We start from the raw sequence: 23221 nt of genomic DNA on the forward strand, positions 1-23221 counted from the left end.
AACTTACAACAAATGTGACAAGCAAATTGCTAAACAAAATAACCTAAAGATCAGACTTCTGCTCAGTTTTCATGTTATTAATCTGCACCACAGGTACAAACATTGCTTGAATGAACAACAAAACATAATATGTGCATCACATGCATTATTAGACAATGCTTTTGCCTTTCTGGTGGTTAAAATATATACTTCTGCTTGTTTAAAAAAAAAAAAAAAAAAAAAAAGAAAGAAAAGGGAGAGAGAGAGAATGACTGAAGCTTGGTGTGGATTGGTGTGTTTCTGCCTGCAGTATACACACACACACAAAACAGAGCAATGACATTGACAGCCTTGCCTCTCATAAACAAGGATGCCCTTAACAACCAGAGGAATTACTGACAGCCAGGCGACAGATGGAGCAGTGACAGAGACAAATAACAGTGGGATATGGAGATGCAGACCAAAGAGATGGGCTGAAGATGGATGGCTGCATGATTCTTCACAACCACTAATTAAGCAGAGAAGTGAGACTAGATAATTTAACAATTGTCAGCCTACTGATAAATGGATAGGCTTAATATTATGAGGCATTTTGATTTATATATAACATTTGTTTTAAATAGCAATATTCTCTTAGCATTTTAGCGAAATTCAAAAGTTGTATTATATGTTTTAAGTAAATGATCTCAAATGTCATCAGCATCTCCTACATGCAGTGGTGGACCTGACTGCAGCTGAAAGTTGACCTCTAACCTTAGCAGTACTGACATAACAGAATATCACTGACATCCCAGGACCATTTTCACACCACACCACCACTTCCAATCACACGAAAAAAAACCCTCACACAGATCAGATCAGACTGTGTGGCTCACCAGCTGTAACATATCATAGATGGATTCAGTCGAGCGCTTGGAAATCCTGGTCCTCTTAAATGCTGACATGCTGGTTTAGGTCTTGCGGGTCAAACAGAAGTCAAGTGTTCATTTCCTGTCCTGTTTCCACTCCAAGTAGCTTTTGGTCCTCCGTGTGCCGGGCAGAGGGCTTCTTTTTAGTCTCCTTTTTAAAAACTACAACTTGTCAAACCAAACTGATGACAACTGTAGAAGTAAATCCTTGCTACTGAACACTTAAGTTGCTCTGCAAAACACTACTGCTGCGTAGAACATTGCTTTAGTAGTTCAGCAAATCACTCATCAGACAAACTGAATGGAACAGATTGCAGTAAAAGTGCTCTCATGTCACCTTACACTGCAGTATCTATCCAATCAGTCTCTTCTTCTCAGTGCATCTGCATCCTCCACTGTCATCTCCTCTCTATCCAACCTGTCTTTCTTTTCTCTGACTCTGTCCCTTTAGCGCTCTCCTGTCCAGGTGTCTAGAAGCAGCACCAACAGCAGCGTGGATTACAACATTGAATAACATGATCAAACATCACATCCTCATGAGAGATGGGGGAGGAGAAAGGAGGGAGGGAAGAATGGAAGGTGAGGGAGCAGTGGGTGGTGAAACACTCCAAGAGGGAAAGATATCAAGCATCTGGCTTCTCTCTCTCTCTCTCCCTCTCTCTCTCGCTTTCTCTCTCTCTCACTCAACTTATTTCACTGCACTAGAAAGACAGCAGCTGTACAAAACAAGATAAATATTACATATTTGTGTTTACTCTCCTATTACACTTTGAGACACTGAACTGCCCTGTGCACTGCTATACATCCATGGCAGAAAAACGTTCATACCACACACAGTTTCAACTGAACACTGGACTACACACCTTCTTCTGATAATCAAAGTTTACAAATTAACTCCAAAGAATACTGCAAAATGAGCCATTTGACTGGAGTTTCAAGTTTTACTACCATCACTTCTTGATCCTGAAATTTACTATCTTATGTCACCCTTGTCAGATACCACACCTGCTGCACACTTGTCCTTCCTGATAAACAGGAGTTACACAATTCTTGCAGGTATAAGACCGTGACTTAATCCCAAAGACTTGCAGATCAGAGAAAAGATAAGGTAATAACAACAGTGCACCTACTCAATACAAAAGATGAAACAAGTGAGTGCAAGTCAGTTTTTGTGATTAGAATTATTGCAATAAAATATTATACAACTATCTGATCAGACTAGCATGGTGATACTAAACTGTTATTCAGGCTTACACTTCACTTGTCAAGATTTATCAGTGATAAAATACACATATACACACTTAAAAATCCACACACATATCACAGACAATGTTATTATGACAGCAAATTACCATCAGGGTCGGCAGCTCGTGTATAAAGAATCCCAGGAGCAATACCTGTTTTCTAATCAGTCCCACATACATTCCCTTCCCCTTAGACAACTCCCCACCCTTTTTTTTCCTGTAGACCCACCCGCCAGAACACAAACAGAGAGGAGTCCAGCTTGAACGAGGAGCACGGAGGCAGGCACAAACCTGCTCTCACAGCCGCCAGCTAGAATCATGCACTGTGAGAGCCAGGATAATCACAGATTACACATATCCACACTCTGGGCTTACAGATACACATCACACACATTAATACATAGTTTGTGCACCGCGTTTTTGACATTTGGGAACACGAGTAAATCAAAGAAAAGTAACTGATGATGTGTATATGATATTTTGGTTGCGTGAATCCACATTGTTTAGGTGGAACAGGCATGTACTTGTCAATGACAGTGAAAAGACGGGGTGAAAAACATCTTAAAGTTAAGTTTGGAATTAGGAAAACATGTAAATCCATAAATCCTTACACAGAGTGATGAGATATAAGCTATGGCAGTGAGTAAGATGAAGGGGGAGACATTTAATCTGTATGACGGAATATTGTGCTTTTGATATGGACTTTAAGGTTTTACTTTACAAATGTAAAATAAATTATATTTTAAAATTACTGGCAAAACATAAAGGTTTAATTTGACACTACAGTAATTCAATCATGAGCAATCCTTAATTTTCATCCACATCCATTCTTGGTTGGAATCTGTGTTGACAACATGTTGTGTTACAGACTCACTGAATCGGTAAAGTACTCCCTCTAGTGGATGACTGAGAAATGACAGCAAATTAAAGAAAACATCTGAGCGCTTCAACAAAGATGTGAAGGCTTATTGAGGGGGAAATGGAAAGGAAGAGTGAAAAGAAGGAAAATTGGTAAAGCAAGTATGTAATTTAATTTATGTAATAGATGCAAAGGAGTCAGTAAGAAGAACCATCAGGAATCAAAGCATCAAAACAAACCTGTCCCTCCTCTTTTCATCACAGACTAAATAATCTATTTTTCATTTCAAGCGCCCCCAAGTCAAACTGAGCTCTGTAAATTATAAGGAAGCCTTGTCAGGGAGCTTGTCTACAGCTTAGACAACACTTGCAATCACCTTCATCTCTATTATCATTGTTATCCCAGGCAATCACTGTTTTATTCTCCGGTTGGTTTATCATATTGATGAGGTGGTTCTGCGCTTTGTCTAAAATAATGAACCTCCCGTTTCCTCCGGGTAGCCAGACACTCATTTATCTCCACTAAATGATGTGGATCACTGTGGAGAATGAAGTAATTAGAATGTGGGGATAATTAAAATTGTCCCACTTTGCCTAGTTTTCTTCAGTCTTGGCACTATGTGACCGCAGGCACTGGATGAAATGAAGTAACATGCACTTCTGGGTCTTTCCAGAGTGGGGAAAGTGGAAACAATAGCTCACAAAAAATGGGCAGCGCAACATTTATTTTACAGAAAAAACGGTTTTTGGTTCCTGGGGATTAAGAGGCAAGTTTGCATTGCCTTTGCTGACAGGGGAGCCATCCAAGTGCTTGAGGCTCAGGTCAGGACTCGCAGACGGCTGGAGACCTAAGGGGGCTGAGTTGTTTGAGCGCCAATGGAGACCTCATGTTGTTTATGGAAATGAACAGTAGGGGGTTAGCAAGGAGGGGGGGTAGAGAAAGGACAGGAAGTACAAGGAGAAATTGGTAGAATAGATAAACATAGGGAAAGTGCCTGATTATTGAAGGACAACGAGAGAAAACACCTTGTTGTCTTGTCAGATACATCATTACTATGAATTATGGGAACAATATGTGACAAAGAAAACAGCCAAAGTGAGGGAAAGACAAAAAAAGATTGGAAGGGTAGGGGCTGTGAAAAGCATTTGAGACAGATGAGGTACAGAACATGCAGATGAACCAGAGGACTGGGGATTTAGACAGAGGTTTTTTTTCATTTTGTGCGACTGTCTAATGCCGTTAGTGGAATTTGAAGGACAGTTTGCATGTGTCTTCCCTTTTGGAAACTGCAGAGGTTGAACTAGTTTGGCAAAGTTTTTAACATTTTCCAATCCAGTTCACTAAAAGAGGCAGCCATCCCCATCTAGCCATTCTGGCACCCGTATCTGTCTGTATTTCTGTCATCCTGTCATGCTTTCTTTCCGACTAATAAAAGGCACACTGGAGTCACAGAACCAGGGCTGTTCAATGGGACTGTGTCTAGACTAAAACCAGCTCTGACCCTATTCATTAGTTTCCCCCCTGAGACTGAAGCTCACTGACACACATGCACTGAGAAAACAGTACTGCTGGCTCTTTCCTCTTTTTTTTTTTCCTCTGGACAATCGACAGAGGTAAAAAAAAAAAAAAAAAAAAAAAAAAAAAAAAAAAAAATTTCCCGGTGGTTACTGGTTATCAGCCATTGCCATGGTAATGGAAGTGACAACCGTATCCAAGGAAGACTGGCTGGCACACGGCGAGTCCCAGCAATCACAGCGCTGACCCTGATCAGACCAGACATAATGATAATTAGAAAGTGACGCTGTTCACTCACTTTTTCAATCACACACACATCTGTCTGTCACCATCCCTGTGCATGTGAACACACACACACCTGTTCCTGTGATGAAACTGAAAAACAGGACACTGTGGCCATAACATGACTAAAACGGTCATGTAATACTTTATGTAATTTAATTTACAATTCCCAGGTAGAAAACACTCCACATACAGTATGTAACGTGAAGAAATGTTCATGTTTTAATTGCTTTGCTATTTCCAATGTGTGAAATAATCATAATGTATCTTAAAAATGTCTACATTCTGTATATATAGTGCCTGTTTTTACTTGTTGCTGCTGACTCCTGAGACAACTGCATCAAAATTTCATTTTTTCATGTAAAATCTGGAATGCCAAATAAAGTCTGTCTGTCTATGATAACAGCCACTTGACTGATTTTGTACAGTAGCGGGCTCTGGATGAAAAACAGTGAAAATCCAAATGCTGATGTGCATCTTTCTTTGTTTCTAAAACGGCAGCAGCGAGCAACACCACCTACTTTCAGCTTAGACATGACATGAACCAACACCATTAAACAACCAGAGATTTCATCCAAAATGTCACATATGCACACAACTATGCAAGAAAGTTTCCCCATTAACAAATCTAATCAGATTTCAAGTTAATGTTAAATGTAGATGAATGTGTTTGAAATAGCCTATAAATGGATGATATAGATGTGTGAATACATTTTTCTGTTCTGTAACAGAGAGTTAAATTCCCTTCATGTAAAGGTTCCAAGAGAAAAAAACATCTGAAAATCTATGCTACACACTGCCGCACAGAAATAAAAGAAAGTTAGAAAAATAAGTAGGACTAATGTTTTTAATAAGCATCAACACCTGTCCAGTAACACGCATCCAGACTGATTCTTGGGTTGTGATCATCTTTTTCCTTTCTATCCAACATCTGTGAGAGCTGAAACCGTGAGAAATGTATCTTGCTGCCGCTGAAGCTAAACAACCCTGTAAGCAAAATGAAACACTATAATGCAACTAATCAGCTACTTCAAACACATCACGTATCCACAGATCACATATCCTGGAAAACCAATACCGTAGCTGCTGGCCTTTGTCTTTGTCCTCGTAAGACATCTGACAGGGTGTGCATGATATTCAGGTCTTTGTAGAACTACGCTGTTAATCCCCTGCTCTGTTGCATGTATGCGTCTGTATATTTGACATTGTGCGTGTATTCATATAACAGCTGTGGTGGTACTGGTACATGCTATGTCTGTGTGGAAATCTTGGTTTTGTTCCTGCAGCTGTTTTCTTACCTTCTGTCCCACCCCTGTGCAGGTTTTATCCTCTGGATCTGCAGGGCTCTGTGCTGTCAGTTGAGGTCCTTCCTCTGCAGTTTCATTTGGACTCTCTACTGTCAACCCTGACACATCATCCAGGATGTCCTCTGCAGACAGAAACAAAAAGCTGGGATTTTTGAGGAGTGCCTGTGCATACACTCTATGCTGTCCAGACTAAAAAGAATATGAACATCCACCCTGCAACTGAGCTACATCCTATCTTATAAAACAATTTCTTGGTGGGTTTACATTCAAGCAGCTGGCATGTGGGGTGTGAGGAATTTATTGTTTCCAAAAACATCTTGGCAAATAACATAATCCCATGAGGACAGAAATATAAACACTACTGACACATCTTTGATGAAAAGAAACCACAATTTATGCAATTTTAACTATTTAGGAAAAAAAAACATTTTGCTTTAGAATCTGTTGATTATGCTACATGCAAGCTCACATCCTGCTCTAAACAGACTTTTTTCATTATTATTATTATTTTTAGTTAATTTAACACATTTTAATATTTTTATCTTCTCTATCTTTCTATTGTATTTCATGCCTCTTGTCTTGTGCTGCTATACATCTGAATTTCCCCTTGGGGAATCGATAAAGTATATCTTATATTATCTTACATACAAACAAGTGGATTCATATCACAGTTGAAAAATTCCACAATTTATCACAATATGCAGATTGTGCAGCTTTAACTATACCTGCTTCTTACTGCAATATACATGTATAGTCATACTGGTTGATATTCTCCCCATATCTCTAGACATCTCTACTTAAACATGTCATCTCTGCCTCCTGTGTACAATTATTCACCCTTTAGTATGATGATATCAATAACCTCAATCTAGTTGTTAAAGTGTTTTTACTCCGTGTCTGACCCTTTGCGTATGGCATAATCCTCCGCAATGACAGCTCCACATTGCTGAAGGATTTATATTAATATTCATACAGCTCTGAGTCCCCGTATAAACAATGCCTGCTTGTCAGCCTGTGCACTGCAAGCCCCAATTTATAAGGAATACAAATGGTGCCCTTGAATAGATAAAAAGAGCAGGTCAGAGGAAAGCTGCTGGCTGCCTGTGGGTGGGTTATCAGACAGCTTCCCTGAATAATTGGGAAATAACCTTATTCAACCTCTACTTAAAAAAAAAGTCATTAATGACACAAAGTTTGGGTTTTAAGATATTTAAGACCTGGCTATGGGGGGCATTTGTGCCTATACAATGAATTCAGCCTGACTTTACCACAAACAATAAAAGATACATGAGGCAACCTGAAAGTTCCTCTTAGATTAAATGAGATTAGATGAGATTTCATTCATCCCACTACAGGGAAATTCACTGGTCAAAGGTAGCAACAGAATACAGTGCCAGAAAAAATGTGCATGCATAAAGATAATGCAAGAGACAAACAATATAATAATACTAAAAATAGTGAGTAATAGTAAGTAATACAAATCTATAGGCTATATACATATTTACTTAAGAACATATTTATATAACTCTTGTTGATATACCTTTGATACTGAGAAGGTCAATCATGATGCACCTGGAATAATGTTTTTAATATTCCTGTTCTGTTCACAGACCTGATATTTTTGGCCAATAAAAACATTCAGACTACATCAAAAGCCTCCATCCTACTTTGACTGCACGGGATGCTCTCAAGATCTGTCACTAGGGGCCACTATATGCATTGTCTAATGAAACAATGGCTACAATGGCTACATTTTTATCAGGCATTGTTCAATACACAAATAATAAGCTTCACCCATGTAAATTCAACTTATCTCATGGAGAATGGGACACCTTACCTTGGTTCTGGGAGAAAATGTCAGTGGCTGGGTCCTGTTCCCCATATGACCGGCGTGGAGGAAGGGAGCACAACACCCGGGGGTCCAGCTGAGGGAGGGTGCTGACACTCAAGGTCAATGCTTGATTTACAAATGCAGCCCTCATGTCTTCCATTTGGAGTGCTGATGCAGGTTTACTATTCACAAACAGGATCTCATCTCCTACTCTCAAACCTGTAAATTGACAAAACGGACACCGATGTAGAATTGGGCATTAGAATTCTGAACCTGTTCCTCCATAAATATGATCCAACAAAAGCTGACAAACAAATCTATCCTTCAAAGTGACATCAGTTTGAGTAAAATGCACTGCTATTTTAATCTGTAATACAATCATAAAAGAGTCACAGTAAGTAAAAAGTTGGTGTGTGTGGCCACCATCAAACAAAAGAATACCTTCCAGTCCTATAACTTTCCTATGGGCCATCAACTTCAGATTTTTAATGTGTACAAATGAGTCACACAAACTAAATGTATTTGCTATACTCCTCACAGCAGCTTTGTGGCTAATCACACATGTTGAGACTCTAATGTGTTCCAATACATTAAAAATGCATCTCTGCATCCTTGTTCACTTGAGGCAAAAACTGATCTAACAAGACCAGATAGGTCTGTAAAGGAGGGTGCAATTCTTGGCTATTCTTGTCCCTTCACTATAAACCGTGTGATCCTTCATCTAACAGAGACACAACAGAATCCACTGGAATCCAATCCTTAGTTTGGAGCACATTCTCCCTTTCCATCGCCCCTCCTCTAAACCACCTGTTCCCTGCTTCGCTAATTGAGAATTAGCACTAAATCAGTTGACCAATTAGCCGTCAACCTCACCCAATAAAGCTAACTGGCTGCGACAGCTGCTTTAGAGATCTGACAGCGGTCTCACCTGCCCTCAGTGCAAAATTAAGACAAATGGATTTAAGTCATGTTAACACCGTCACCCATGAGCACACACGCAGAAACAGGCACAGACAATCCTTCCCCTCAGTTTCTTTTCATATCGCCTCAAAGAGATTATTGTAAAAGGATTGTGATATGGCTTGTATGATGCTCTGAAATGTGCTATAAACAGATACAACCAGGCACATACACAGCTTTATGTATAGATATACACAAGGCACACATTTAGCCTTAAGTTATGACCTAGTTGTCTGGGATGTGAAATGTCAGCTGCAGCACACAGGCTTTATTGGACAGAGAGATAACCCCTCTGGCCATATACTACTGTGTGTGTGTATGAGTTTATGTCAGTTTGGCTGTGTGTGCTGCATGTATGCGTCTATGATGGCCTCTGTAAGGGGGGAGGGGGATGAGAATTACACAGAGAGAGGGAGAAAAAGATAGACGGGAGATAGCGAAAAGACCCTTTGGGGCTCCTTGTCCAGCGCTGGCCTGGTTTCTGCGTGTACCCTGCAGGAATCGAAGCGTGATCTCTTTTGCTCCCCATTCATTCTCCTCAGTGATAGTAAAACATGCACACAGGCTCATCCCTTTGTACACGCAGACATGCTAATGCAGAGACTGACACACTTTTCCTGTGATTCAGCAAAATGCAATAATATTCAAAATACATGTTGTTTATATGCCACAAGCTTTCATTTTTCTACTATTTGCCTATAGACATGGATAGTCAGCATAGTTGTATCATCTGGCTCCTGGCAGCCTGCTAAGCCAGAGCTTTAATATTACTAAAGCACTGGGGGACACAATCTCACACTTGAGTAACTTTGGTATGACCCTGGGGCATTATAGTAGGGCATGTTATTTTCTATACATTAGTGTAGTATCTACAGAGCAGCCGTGTGTTTTTTAAGCCCATTAGGTCTGTGGGTATTTTAAAGGTAATGGCCAGTGAGTGGGGGAGAACTCCTGATCTGGTGATTTAAACAGCAGTTCAGATGCAGGAAAAGGATGCTCTTTTGTCTTTTTCTGCACAAAGAGCAAAAAATATAACTCAAACAAGCCCTTTTATTTTAACTGTTAAGGATCAGTGTGGTACAGTTTCATAAAAACCCATGACTTTTCTGATTGGTGTAGATACAAACAATTCAAGACCAATTCATTTTGACTTAAAGAGTCCCATTTTTCTCCTATTTTGTATACTCTGATTAGTATTAAGTATTATTCATGTTATATGTGATGAAGGAATAAATGACCATTTTCAGGATCAATGAATCCATATAGAATCCAGTGAATGGCCACTTTACAGACTATTTCTATGTTAATGTAGCTTGCCCTGAGAATGAATAGTTTTTATGCTGAAGAAAATGATTCCTTGGTGAGACACCGATTCAAAGACTTTCAAATAATGGACTGTGTGTGCTTTCCCTTGCCACACATCACTAGAATGGGTGTTTTTTCTTATTTTTTCTGCATATTATCATCACAAGCCACCACAATAAAATAATTAAGTGTGAGAAAAGGAAAGAGTGTAGTAGAGAAAGCAGAGAATGTAGACAAAGAGGGCATTAACCTTGAGATTAATGCTATACTTTCATGAACTTGCACTCATATGACATCATGTGAGATTCTGATTGTGTGCGTGGCCAGTGTAAAATCAGATTAATATCACTGGCAAATGGCTCAGCTGTTAAAAGTCAGTTCTTATAAATACAAAAATATTAGTACCTTTAACTGAGGCCAGTCCATCTGGTTTTAATTCAGTGATATGGAGCTGCTGTGTTCCATCCTCATCAATAACAGACACAGAGAAACCTACAGACACAAATAATTAGAGAGCCAGAGTGGATCATTATGTCTTTTAGTTGTTTTATAAATATCTTGAGATGATAGTGCTGGAGCATGACTACTGAGCAATTAGATCCACTTATATTTCCTTACAACTTTAACAAAGCATGACTCTCTAAAGGCCAATAAAAAATCAATTTGATATGGAAATCAAGAGTATGAATGACACAAAGTAAAGTCTATCTCACGCAGGCTTTTGTCACAGAAAAGCATACCGTATCCAGTGGTGCAGGATTCATCTTTGTCAAACCGGATCATCTTTGTAGGCTTTGGACAAATTTCAATCTCTTTGTAGAGCTACAGATGAGAAAGAAGACATTTAATTGGCAATATGCATGTAAGGACAGCAGCGGCATTGGCTAGTGATGCCAAGGTTGTGTCATCTAACATGGAACAAAGAATGGATAGATTCATGTATTATTCAGGGTCCCTAACAAAGCAATTGCAAGTGAAGGTTGCGAGGTCAAAACCGAGGTCGAGTCTGAGAAGTGAGTGGGTGATCAGACAAGGGTTTGACCTCACAGCAGGCGAAAGCATATACACAGCTGTGTATATGAAACAACAGAAGGGAACAGAAGTCTGCAGTGTGTAATATCAGTGACTGTTAAGAAATTATAATCTAATATCATAGGATGAAAGTGGGTGAAGTGAGTCAGTGATCAAAGCACAAAGATAAAAGTACACACGAGGAAAAGAGTGAATTACACAATGACTGCACTTTGAGATAGAGATAGAGTTCAATGTGTCACCTACAAAGCACTGCCACAAAGAGAGTTGGTTCAAGGGATTTCAGAACCTGATTAATGTTAAGGGTGAGGCCTATTTTAATGAGAGGAACTGAATAATAAGATGTGCACAAACAGGTTCACAACCGCACAAATGGAAAGTTCATAGCACATAGGGTGCGGTTTTGCATAATTTTTAGCTATGTTGCTATTTTGCGTCTGGGGATTGTTATGCAAAATCATAAAACATGCACAAGCTAACATTCATATCTGCAAGAAACTGACAAACATTAATTAATAATCAGGTGAGGACCCCAAAATGTAAATGGGATGCTGAAATTGCAATAATATAGAGAATAAACATTGTGAAATCTTATTGTTTCACTGTTATATTACTTTCCTTATATCACAAGTCCTATAATTTTTGAGTCTGTGCCATCTTACCACATCAGAGATTTCCTCCTCAACTTTAGGAATGTAGATGAGTATTTGGTTGTCTACCCAAACCTTCAACTGCAGGTAATGGTAGGACGGGTCTATCTTATGGGTCTGGAAACAGGAACACAAGAAATAGAAGATGTAAAAGCTCAAAGAAGTAGAACAAAAGGACACAAAAACAATAGCAAATTCAAACAAATTCCCATTCCTATAATATTATCTCTGGTTTACTTGACCAGTAATTTAAAGTCATTCCTGCTTTTAAAACCATCTGTAATGGATTGAGTACGTAAACTGAACCCACATGCACGACCCAGAGACAGACGTAGAAGTTCACAGTGTTTATTAAACACAAAATTCACTGACAGTTCTCTGATAATGAATATGAACAAAATCTTGAGAACACAGAGTCCCGGGTTCTTCTCTGGGTTAGTAAATCGGACCGGAGACGAAAACCCACAGTCCGGATCGCTAAAGCACATCGGGAATCCGACTAGGGAAAAGCAGAGGGAGGCCAGTGGCAGAACCAGGTCATACACGGGCAGGCAGACAGAAAGGCAACAGGACATAAGGATCAGGCTAGCTCACGTACTATTTAACAGGCGATATGGTCGAACACATGTTGAGTCAGTTGGAGGCAGAAGCACAGACAGGGGTTAGGCAAACAGGCGAAAAACAGAGATGGCAGACCGGGTCAAACACAGGCAGGATCCAAGAAACGCTGGTAAGTATCTCACAAGGAAAATACGAACTGGCGACGAACAGGGGAAAACACAGGGCTTAAATACACAAAAGGGAGGGAAGACAATGAGACACAGGTGGAACAAATCAGGGCGGGGACAGGTAATCACACAGGTGGACGCAAAGACACCAGACATGACACGAGAGGAGAACTTAACAAAATAAAACAGGAAGTGACAGACAAACACACAAGACAGACAAAACCACACTAACATCTGGTGGCAGGCATGACACCATCTATCAGAACAGCATGATCTTTGCATTACAACACTCTATAGCTCATAGTATCCTCTGATGAATATGTATCCAATCATGTATGTAATCCATACTGAATCTACGAGAATGAAACATACATGTAAATTAAGCGCTCCAGTTCCTTGTGACATGTTTCTGGCATGCATACAAATGTGCCCACCTACAGACGTCAATCAGCTTTACATGCTTGTATATACCATTTGGTGGGATGTATACATGTCATTAGGCTTCATGATTTCGAGTGAGTGTCTGGGTGGGGTCGATTACCGAGAAGGAACAAAAGCTGAAAACATTTTGTGCAACTTGTGTTATTATACAGTAAGAAAATATCTGCAATACGTACACACAGTATCAGTCATCAACTCGCAAAATTGCTAATCTCCAAACTATGAAAAGTGTTGTGTTCAGTTTTACGAGTCTTTCCCAAGGTTGCGTGTTTGACAAACCTGTTTCAATGAATGGTTTGCAGGTTGTTACAAGGTGTTGTTGTCACATTTATGATGGCGTACAATGGTGAAATGTTGTTATGAGCAAGGGAAGGGAAGAAGGTTGGACAAGACTGTATATCACCTTTCACCAAAACATGAAACACATAACTTATGGCATACATTTTGAACAGTAAATTCTCATGCATACATTTTATAGGCCATTCATATTTACTAAAGCAGGATCCTTGGTTATACAGGACATAGTCTAATGCAGCATAACATCTGCAGAGCATTCATGTCCCACCTTGCAGACGGTGCTAAGAACCTCCAGTGCTGTCTCACCGGGACGTACGATAACCAGAACAGGTTGGTTGTTAGGGAGACACACCCAGGATGGAGTCAGGTAGTCAGGAACCCATATGTCACTGTCTATGTTTTGCTGAGGAACACTCTTCACTGAGCCTTCTCTCTCCCTCTAAAAAAATACAACACACAAATTGTTTATGCATCTTTGAAAAGCCTTTGTGCTAGGGGAAAAGGAAAGATCAGCATGACATGTTACAAATTTTATGTTATCATGAAAACCTTTCAGTCCTTATTGAGGTTATTATATGCAAGGAATGCTTGAAAAAATAAAACCCCATCATGAAAAACTGTCCTACTATACACCGCCTGGTCAAAATAAAACTCCTGCCCTGGATTTAACTAAGAAAATACTTCAGACCCTTCCAGTGGATAATTATTGCAGTGATTAATATGTTTCAGTGGAACAAGTTCTTTAACCATAACTGATGCTGTGAGTAGCTTCTCATTTCTCAAACAACCATCAGTTTGATAGAGAGCATAAAGACTGGAGTGTGTTTCTATGGAAAAAGGACATTTAATCTGATGAGTCCTGAACAACAATGTCCCTGACATCAGGGCAGCCACCACATATGGATTGGCCACGAGGTCTTGGCCTTAACACCACTGATAATCTTTTGGATGTGTAAGAATATGTGTAAGAATCATCAATACAAGATGTTGGTCAAAAATTAATGCAACCGTTGACAGAAGTGTTGTGACATTGCATAAGCTTCTTAAAACAAAGCAAAAGAGAATGCATGCTGTAATTAATGCTAAAGGCTCAAACGAGATCTTTTTTTTTTTTTGCTAGCCTGTGTATTGTCCCCAGTCCCACTTTATAATAAAGACACACTATGAAGCATTAGTTAAGCATTAAATACTGAATTCATCATTTATAAAGCACATTTCTGACATGAATACTCATTAGTATATGGTTTATAAGCATAGTTATAATGGTTTTACTCATCATTAATAAGCTCATCTACAATGTGCTTAATGATTGTATTTTCATACTTTATAAATTATGGATTCAACATTTAAAAATTTAGTATTCAGACATGTACTAATGGTGAGTGAATATGTTAGTGTGTATTTTATACTAACTCACACATTTATTTTCCAATAGATGTCCTATAAACAGTTCTTAATACAGGAATTCATTATTTCAGGTAGTTATAAAGTACTTACTACTCATTAATTAAGTATATGATGTGAGCTCATCTAAACTGTGGACTATCTATGCCATCTAAAGCATTTACAAATGAGATTTAAAGGTTGGAAATGCCTAAAGACTCACAAAAGTGTCAGTTATTCTAACAAAGGAAAGACGCAGCACATGGGATTATCAAACAAACTGCATGACTGAATGATGAATGATTATGAATGATTGGTAAAACATTTATAACTGTGCTGATAAACAATATACTAATGAGTATTCATGTCAGAATATGCTTTATAAGTAATGAATTCAGTATTTGTTAATGCTTAACTAATGCTTCATAGTGTGTACTTATTATAAAGTGTTACCACACTTTCTAAAATAAGAAAACTATCTTTCTAATTCATCACAATTTGTCTTGTTCTCATCATCATTCTCTTGACTTAATTTGATGGAAACTGCTAGACTCCTGAAAGCAGCAGGAGGTCTGATTACAAAATCTAATTCATTTGTGTTGATGGCAGCCTCCTGATACAAATGTATCCCTATGCGGATATGTGTTACATACCATATGTGTATGTGCTTGCATCTTTGTGCATGTGCATGCACTCAGACCTTTATGTGTGCAAACTGTAACCTTTAAGCTTGTCATTCTGACCTCTGACAATCTGGCAGCATGTCAGTCTCTCTCCTTTCATTCTGTATAAGCCGTCTCTTGTATCTGACCCAACACTGTCCGTTAGTGAAACCTTATCTCCTCCTATCAGGTAACAGCATTCAGAAGCCCCTCTTTTCCCCTCATTCCTCCAGCTCATTCCATTTCCCCCACTGATCACCTCCTTCTGGTGCCCCTTCCCCTCTATCTGTACATCACTCCATCTCCTCCCTCCTCCCAATCTTTCTTTCACTCCATTACAATCTGCTGACAGTACCCAATCTGGCCTGGTTGTCCCTGTTTAAATGACCTTAGACTTGGCTGTTTTTGTGCATGCGTGTTGGAAAGAGATAAGAGAGACTGGGATAGAGATAGTGAGTTTAAAGTATGCACAAAAGCACATTTTCATATGCATGGAAAACCCACACATTTCTAAGAAAACACATACACAAACATTGTCTCAGACAGACAACAGACTGGGGGGGCAATAACTAGAACCTCCCCCCAACTCCCTGAACTCCCCAGCCCTGTTCAGCACCATCTGGCTCCCCTCCTGGCCCATCTATGATGCCCCTGCTGGGGGGGCGGGGGTCTGCTGGGGGGGCGGGGGTCTTAGGCAGCTCACTTAGATCGCTTTCCCTGTATCCCCCAGAATAAACACTGAGTTAAAAACCTGGGACCAAATATAAACAGTTGAATGTATTGTTACTTGAGCTTCTCATTGAAAAAATTATGACACAGTGAACAATACAGCATTTCCAGATCCATCCTCCTACCAATGGAAGTGCTTTACTTCCTTTGCGTTCCTTTATTGTCATTCTGTACGCTGCCAGCTGAGGCTGTATGTGGGTGGAGGGAAATCAATCTCCCATGGTGCCACTGGGGCCTTGCGCAGTAGGAGTGGGTTAGTGCTGCAGAATTTACTTGTATCTGCTGAGTTCAGACAGAGGGCTGGCTTTTTCTCCCCCTCATTTCTGCTGGCTTCTACCATTTCTCATAAAATATGAAGGTAGCATGCTCATCCTTGCACAGCCCATGGGTAATTGGACATTTTTTTCCAGAGTATGTTTAAATTTATCATTTAGTAGGCTCTGATAATGCAATACTGGAAATGCACAATTCCACAATCTCCTCAGATAAATGTATTAATTACTTGAAATTGTCTTTAAGTTGCAGTTGATATGACGGACATGCCAGAGCACAGATGGTGTAAATCTGCCAAGTCCTTTGGTACCAAGTGTCTGCATAATTTGTTGAAACATCAGAAAGCTAATGATCTGAACATATCAGATCAAATTTGTCTCAGTGGGATTAACAGACAGAAATATCCCTTCAGTCCATGGCCCATGATCTTGATAGATTCACAGCCTGGAGCAATTAAAAAGAAAAAAAGGAAATCTGGCAACACTGATGTGAAAGTGGTGTTTAGCAAAGAAAAAGATGTTTTTGTGAGAATAATGGTAACATTTATAGCTATGATAGACTTGAATGTGGAGAAACAATATGAACCAAACTAAGTCCGACTAGATCTGTAAGGCAGAGAAAGAATCAGAATCAGAAACAGTTGCAGATAAACTCAAATAAACAAAAGTAATCTCTAGAATCATCTGAATACACTGAAGGCAGAAGGGATTCAGAAGTTTTTAAAATTTAATAATCCCAAAAATGAATTCAATCCGATTTCATCTAGGAGAGAAGTGGATGTCTGAACACATTAAAGCATGAGCTTAAAATGACCTCAAAGAAAAGCTCACTGATGCAGAAGGATGCAAGGATTTTGAGCTTCCCCCAAATAACTCCCTAAATACAGAGCTAAAGCACCGAAAGGATCCAAGTTAAGTGAAAGGAGGTGGAAAATCCAGCAATGTCGATTGGCCTCAGGGTCTTTAGAAGCCCCTAACCCATTATACAAATACAAAGGTTCATCAGATGCCTCAGTGATTTTTATGCTGCTTTATAAGAGGGCTATGAGAAAGGCAAACAATGACAAGAAATTAGCCTGGAGCAACAATTTGCTTTTTTTTTTTTTTTTTGGAGAAAGAATGCTCAGCTAAGAAGTGGTGAAGAAAGTAAGTATTTAGCCCTGGGTGGATTATTATTGTATTGGTGGGATGATTCACTAGTTGTGGTCTTTATCCTCATGCTCTGGACAATAAAGACCATAATATAAAAGTATATGCTTGGTAAATGCATCAAAAATGGTTGGTGCAAGCATGACATTTACTAATATATTGGATTATGTGAGAATGTCCCAATTATATGGTATATTGCTATCCTTGCTGTATCATTTGAAGTAAACGGAGGCTTAGATTGTGATTACAGCAAAGTTTGACTGAGCACTCACCGATTTCTCACTTGCGGAGTCCTCAAACATGCGCTCCAGTGGTTTTCGCGCAGGCTCCATCCCATCAACAAACACCTGAAACCATAAACAACACAAATTAAACTCCACCTGCATCAGTGCATCTCGTAGAGCCCAGTTGTTTCATGAAGATATATCAAACCGACTTTTATACAAAACAAACGGTCCTAATAACCTTTTTCCAACTTAATCTCAATGTGAGTGATTACGTCAAAGGTTTACCATCATTTATTGAACTTCAAATACTGCAGACTATGAATCAATAGACTTAAGTATGGTTGTGTCATTGTAGAAACCTGGTTTATGGAGGGGTGTCCTTTGGTTTTTCTCTTGGAGGTGGTGTCCAGGCCCCAGAGGGAGGAGAAACGGCTCCGGCGTTTACTGGACGTGCGGGGCATCGCTTGGTTCCGCCTCCTGATGCTGCTTTCTGTACGAGCTGACACCTGACATAAAGATTTACACAACATTAGTACAGATCTAACTGTCATAGATCTATTCAACATAGAAACATAAGCAGGTAATTTCCTACTTGTATAAACAGACAACATAACTGAAACACTGACAAAATTCTGTTTTTAGTCATTTCTGTTGTTGATATTTATGTTATAAAGACATTCCAAGTACACAGACTTTGGATTTTTTTTATTCTATTCAATGTAAATACATGATGTAAATAATGAAAATATATCAGGGGTTCCAGTATTCAAAGGCTTATCTGTTCAATACATGTATAGTCTATAGTAAAGTTAAATTATGAGGCTTTTTCATTTCAATTTCATATCCTGACATACAGTTTGACTAAACAGACACTGCAAACTGACTTAATCTGAACTGAAGTGGCTATCTATGTTTCTTTTATGATGCACTAGTACATCCATACATACAGATGCAATTGAAGTGTGCACATCAACGCAGCAAAGCACACATTTTCAGCTGCTGAAGGCATATACGCAACACTTTCAACCTCTTATCACATGCACTTTACTGTACATGCCGAGAGAAATCACACTTGGCGTTTCTGGGTTAATTCACATTGAACAACTGGGCTATTGGTCCCACTCACTCACTGTATGGTACAAGAAGGCTGTCTTTGACATAAATGCACGAACATACACACACTTGTCACACATGCGTGGGTGTGTGCTCACTTGTCTGATCAGTTGGCGCTGCTCATGAGTCACACACACGTCAAGTGTGATAGGTCAAAATGTCCTCAAGACTTTTCTTATGTAAGCTGTGATCAAGAGGCCTTTTAACTGCTGGGTTTATTGTATAAGATAAAGAGTAATTAAATTTGTCGAGTATGCCATAATACACATTGTTTATGTATGTAACATATTATTCTTTCCTCTATTCTGTTTCGTTCAGTTGAAGGTGAAAAGTTTACACTCAATATAGTACCTTTTATAGCAACTACAATACAAAAAGAAAAAAAACAAAATAAGGACAGAATAAAAACAGACTGAATAAAATAGAGTAAGAGACCAAGAGACAAAGGGAATGGGGGTGTATGTGGTACATATAAGGGGGGTCGACAGAGGGGAGTGTTAAGCCTGCTTGTGGGAAAGTGCCTCAGGGATGGCAGCTTACTAACAGAGTTAGTATTGATCCACCAATCAGAAAAAGCACTATCAACCTTTGACAGCATCTGTTTGTGTGTGTTGGTATAAATGCTGTGTAGATAGACTGATATTTTTCTCCCTCTGCTCGGGGTATCCTGTCTGGTTGTTGGTCGAGTTTACAGCTATGTGATCACAACAGCACCATGAGGCTCATTCTATCCATTCCACAATTCATTCTGAACATTCTTGAAGAGCACAAGGTGTCAATGAGAGCATAGTGCAAAGCAATGAGCTAATGACTTGACTCTTTGCCAGGGGCAAAAGAAGTCAGCGCCAGTAAAGGAGAACAAATTGGCAGAATGCTTTGTTTTCATTTTCCTCCCGGGGACTGATGGATTGATGGACAGTCTGTGAAGAGAATGATCTCAATGTTGTGAGGTAAAGGTATGTGTGGTTGTGTAACTGGAACTGGAACATCTTAAAGGGGATCCGTCTAAGGAATAGAATTTCCATTTATGAGTAAAAAGGTGCTGACTTTATTTAGCTAATGTTTAAAGGCCTAGTGTAGAAATATCCACTAGTCTATTGAGTCTTCACAATTCATGGTTTTCTGTAAAGCAGTGATGTAATTTGTTTATAAGAAAAAAATGCTCATCTGTCTGTCTGGTACATTCTTTAGCTTCAGATTTTACAGTCTTGTTGTAGATTTACTTCTCACTAAATGGCTTGCATTTGATTTCAGGGTTCAAATTGCATTTTTATACCTGCAGTTTGGTTCATTTTTTCTGGACAGGGTAACAAATAAGCCACTGTTTGCTTCTAGTTCCCATGTCGATCATTTACACACTGGCTTTTCCCAAACAAACCAACTATAATCATGTTGTCAATTAGACTGACAGGTATTGAACCAACCGGACAGTGTTTCCATCATTTGTGCTACACGGATCTAAACAGAAGAATCAATTTCTGGCAAGTGACAGAGAAAGTGAAAGTCGTGCTACACTTAACTTCAGCATTGGTGTGAAGATCCAACATGCAAAGTAGGACAAAAACTTGGAACACCTCCTGACTTCTCTTTCTGAATGATCATGGGAAATTCAAGGTCAGGTTTTCTCATGGATACCAAATCCATTACATAATGTTGACTAATCACATTGTGTATAAAAAGTCAGCAGTAGCTCACAAACAAATAACTAATTCAATATGCATCAAACAGACAGCATAAGAGTCTGCTTAAGAGACAGACTGCAACAAACACAAATATGTGATTATTTATTTTTTAACGCCCGTGGCCATATGGCAATTAACTTGTGTACTGCCCAATTGGACCTGTTTTTTTTTTTTTTTTTTTACTTGTGTTGGGAAGGGGAGTGGCTCCATTGTGTGTTGTCCTGTTTTATGTAATTTTATTGGGGTGGCATATGGGGGTGCTGTTTATGAGTATGTGTTTCTGTGTATGTGCCAATGTGTTTATGACCCCTGCTGCACACCGAATTTCCTTTTCTAAGGATAAATAAAGTTGAAAGTTGAAAGAGAGAGTACATTTAAGTACTTTTTGCTCTGGTGACCTTAGGCTACAAGCACTGGCTATTAGTTTGCACATTTGTCAGGCAAGTAAAAATTCCTGCTTTCATCGTGTGGTCCCTCTGACAACCGCTTAAACACAGTCTCTCCACAAGCAGGGCTGGTTTAGAGAGTCGAGGAAATGGAACTTGTAGGAACACGGGGTGAGGAACATGAATTTTAGATGAAAAAGCTCTTTAAAGGAGAAGATTTAAGGGTAAGGATTTGAGGAGACAAAAGGAAAATGATAATATAAATGTGTGTCCAACTACAGTGTCTGCATGTATTTATGAACATACCAGTGCATGGAAAGAGGAGACAGAGAAGATGCCCAGTCTTCCCATTGCTAGCTTAGTGGGACGCGAAGCAAAACCCAGCAGCCGTTTGGGGTTTGGGGGCTCACTACCCTGCAGGCTGGCCAGGTAGCACCGACAGCGGAAAAGATCCATGTGAAACCGTTCCAAATTCTGCTCCCACAAGAAGATCTAATGGGAAAGACACATTGAAATTGTTGTGATTGGCAACTTACAACATAGAAACAACTTTGCTATTAGATTTGTCTTTGGGGTAGTTCTACTGGCTGCTGCTGAAAACCAAAACAATGACGAAAACAAACCACATCAGATCAAATATGCAGAACAGACCATTCTGTGTTAGATTAATAATTGGTCATTCTCGGAGGAGTGAGATGTGGGAGTGCTGGAGAAGTATTACTCACAACACAACCCCCGCCACTTGCAGCCCTGCTGTGCTATGTACACTGTATCACAGGGTGTCCGTGGGAGGTGGAACACAGGAACACACACTAACTAGACTTAATTTGTCCTGGATCTTGCTCAAACAGAACTCCTTCCTTATTTGTTTTGAGACTTATTAACTCAACAGATCTTTGTTCTTGAGTCAACATAGGTCTGTGTGTTTATGTAAATTCATTTTCAGAGCCTTATCTTACAATAAGTCCGACAGTGACCACTCAGTGTGGCTTTTTCATATCATTTATATTCCTTGAGTTAAATCCATGTGGCAGCAGTGTTTTATAGGATACATTAAATGATTAGATTCACATCCTCCTGTGCTTCTGGTGTTTTTCCTGTGGTGGCTGACGATTAACCACATGCACCACCGACATTAGAGGCCTGCTCACACATGAAGATCTATTGTTGGAGAGCACATTCTTACACTCCTCCCAATGTTTACGTGCAAATGCATTTTAAAATTCAGCAACACATCCAGACACGCATGGATTAAGAATAAAGCTTTATGCTACGTCCCACTGAAAGTGAACAAACCTGATCCCACTACAACTCTCACTCAAAACAGCAATTAAATCTGGAAGAATTAAAAAAAATTTCTGGTTCACCTGCTTGCTAATGTATTCAACACATGCGTTTCAACATGTGTGATGAATATTCTACATTCACATTTGTTCAGCACTAGCTGCATATTTGAAAACATCTGCAGTGGTGAATACTCCATTAGAACATTTTGTCTACATGACGGCATGCAGTAAAGATTTAGTGCTTAGATTTTCACTGTGTTGAGTTCAAGGGAACAAAGATGTGCATCTGCAAGGCCCTTGAGGTGTTTTCACTTAACTGAAGTGGAAGCTAAAAACAGATTAAGTAGGGTGACCAGGACATGAGGTCATATGAATATAAAGAACGACTGTCTATATGATCAGATGGAATGCTGCTTTCTGAAAGGTTTTATTGTATCTAGTATGATTCCTGTTTTTAGTGTCCTGATCCTGATCATTTCATACAGGATTTCATAGACCTTGTTTCATCCAACATCTCCCATGTGTGCATCATACCTGCTCCAGTATGGCCTTCCTCTTCTTAGCATCAGTGACAGTGGACAACTGCATGTCTCCCATCTTCTTCATCTTCTCATCCATGTCAATTTTCTGCTCCAGCTTGCGGATCTCAGTTCGCAGCAGTCGAACAGTGTCTTCCCTGTGGTGCTGTCGAGCGAGAGCTGTTGCACATGCAGAGTGGATTGCAGTGATCCAGTTCTCGAGTTCAGTCTGGCCTGATGTCTAGAAAAAAAGGATGAAGGAGGACATCATATCTACAGTCTTTTAAATAAAAGGAGTCAAGAGCCAGCAGGGAATTGACAGACAAAAGAATTGATGTCGAAGTCCTATTAGCCTTTGGAAAAGAGTGGCCATTAAAATGTAATCATCATTTTATCACTTATCTTCCCATTCATTGATTGAATGTCACTGTGGACATCTGCCATGAATATAAACAGACACAATTTAATGTCCCACA

At 39.4% G+C, this 23221-nt stretch overlaps 1 protein-coding gene across 2 annotated transcripts in view; it reads right to left on the reverse strand.

The window, feature by feature from the left end:
• LOC115432907 (T-lymphoma invasion and metastasis-inducing protein 1-like) overlaps positions 1-23221 on the reverse strand; it is a 58712-nt gene that overhangs the window by 12704 nt on the left and 22787 nt on the right. For both annotated transcript variants that reach the window (XM_030154003.1, XM_030154002.1), the window contains exons 8-17: positions 22762-22986; positions 21248-21433; positions 18120-18266; positions 17806-17880; positions 13607-13777; positions 11885-11989; positions 10931-11012; positions 10596-10682; positions 7932-8144; positions 6086-6216 (exon numbers count right to left, since the gene is read on the reverse strand). In XM_030154003.1, coding sequence (XP_030009863.1) covers positions 6086-6216; positions 7932-8144; positions 10596-10682; positions 10931-11012; positions 11885-11989; positions 13607-13777; positions 17806-17880; positions 18120-18266; positions 21248-21433; positions 22762-22986 — 1422 coding nt within the window. The remainder of the gene's footprint in view (positions 1-6085; positions 6217-7931; positions 8145-10595; positions 10683-10930; positions 11013-11884; positions 11990-13606; positions 13778-17805; positions 17881-18119; positions 18267-21247; positions 21434-22761; positions 22987-23221) is intronic.

This window comes from Sphaeramia orbicularis, chromosome 14 (genome assembly GCF_902148855.1).
Source record: "Sphaeramia orbicularis chromosome 14, fSphaOr1.1, whole genome shotgun sequence".
Lineage (NCBI taxonomy): Eukaryota > Metazoa > Chordata > Actinopteri > Kurtiformes > Apogonidae > Sphaeramia > Sphaeramia orbicularis.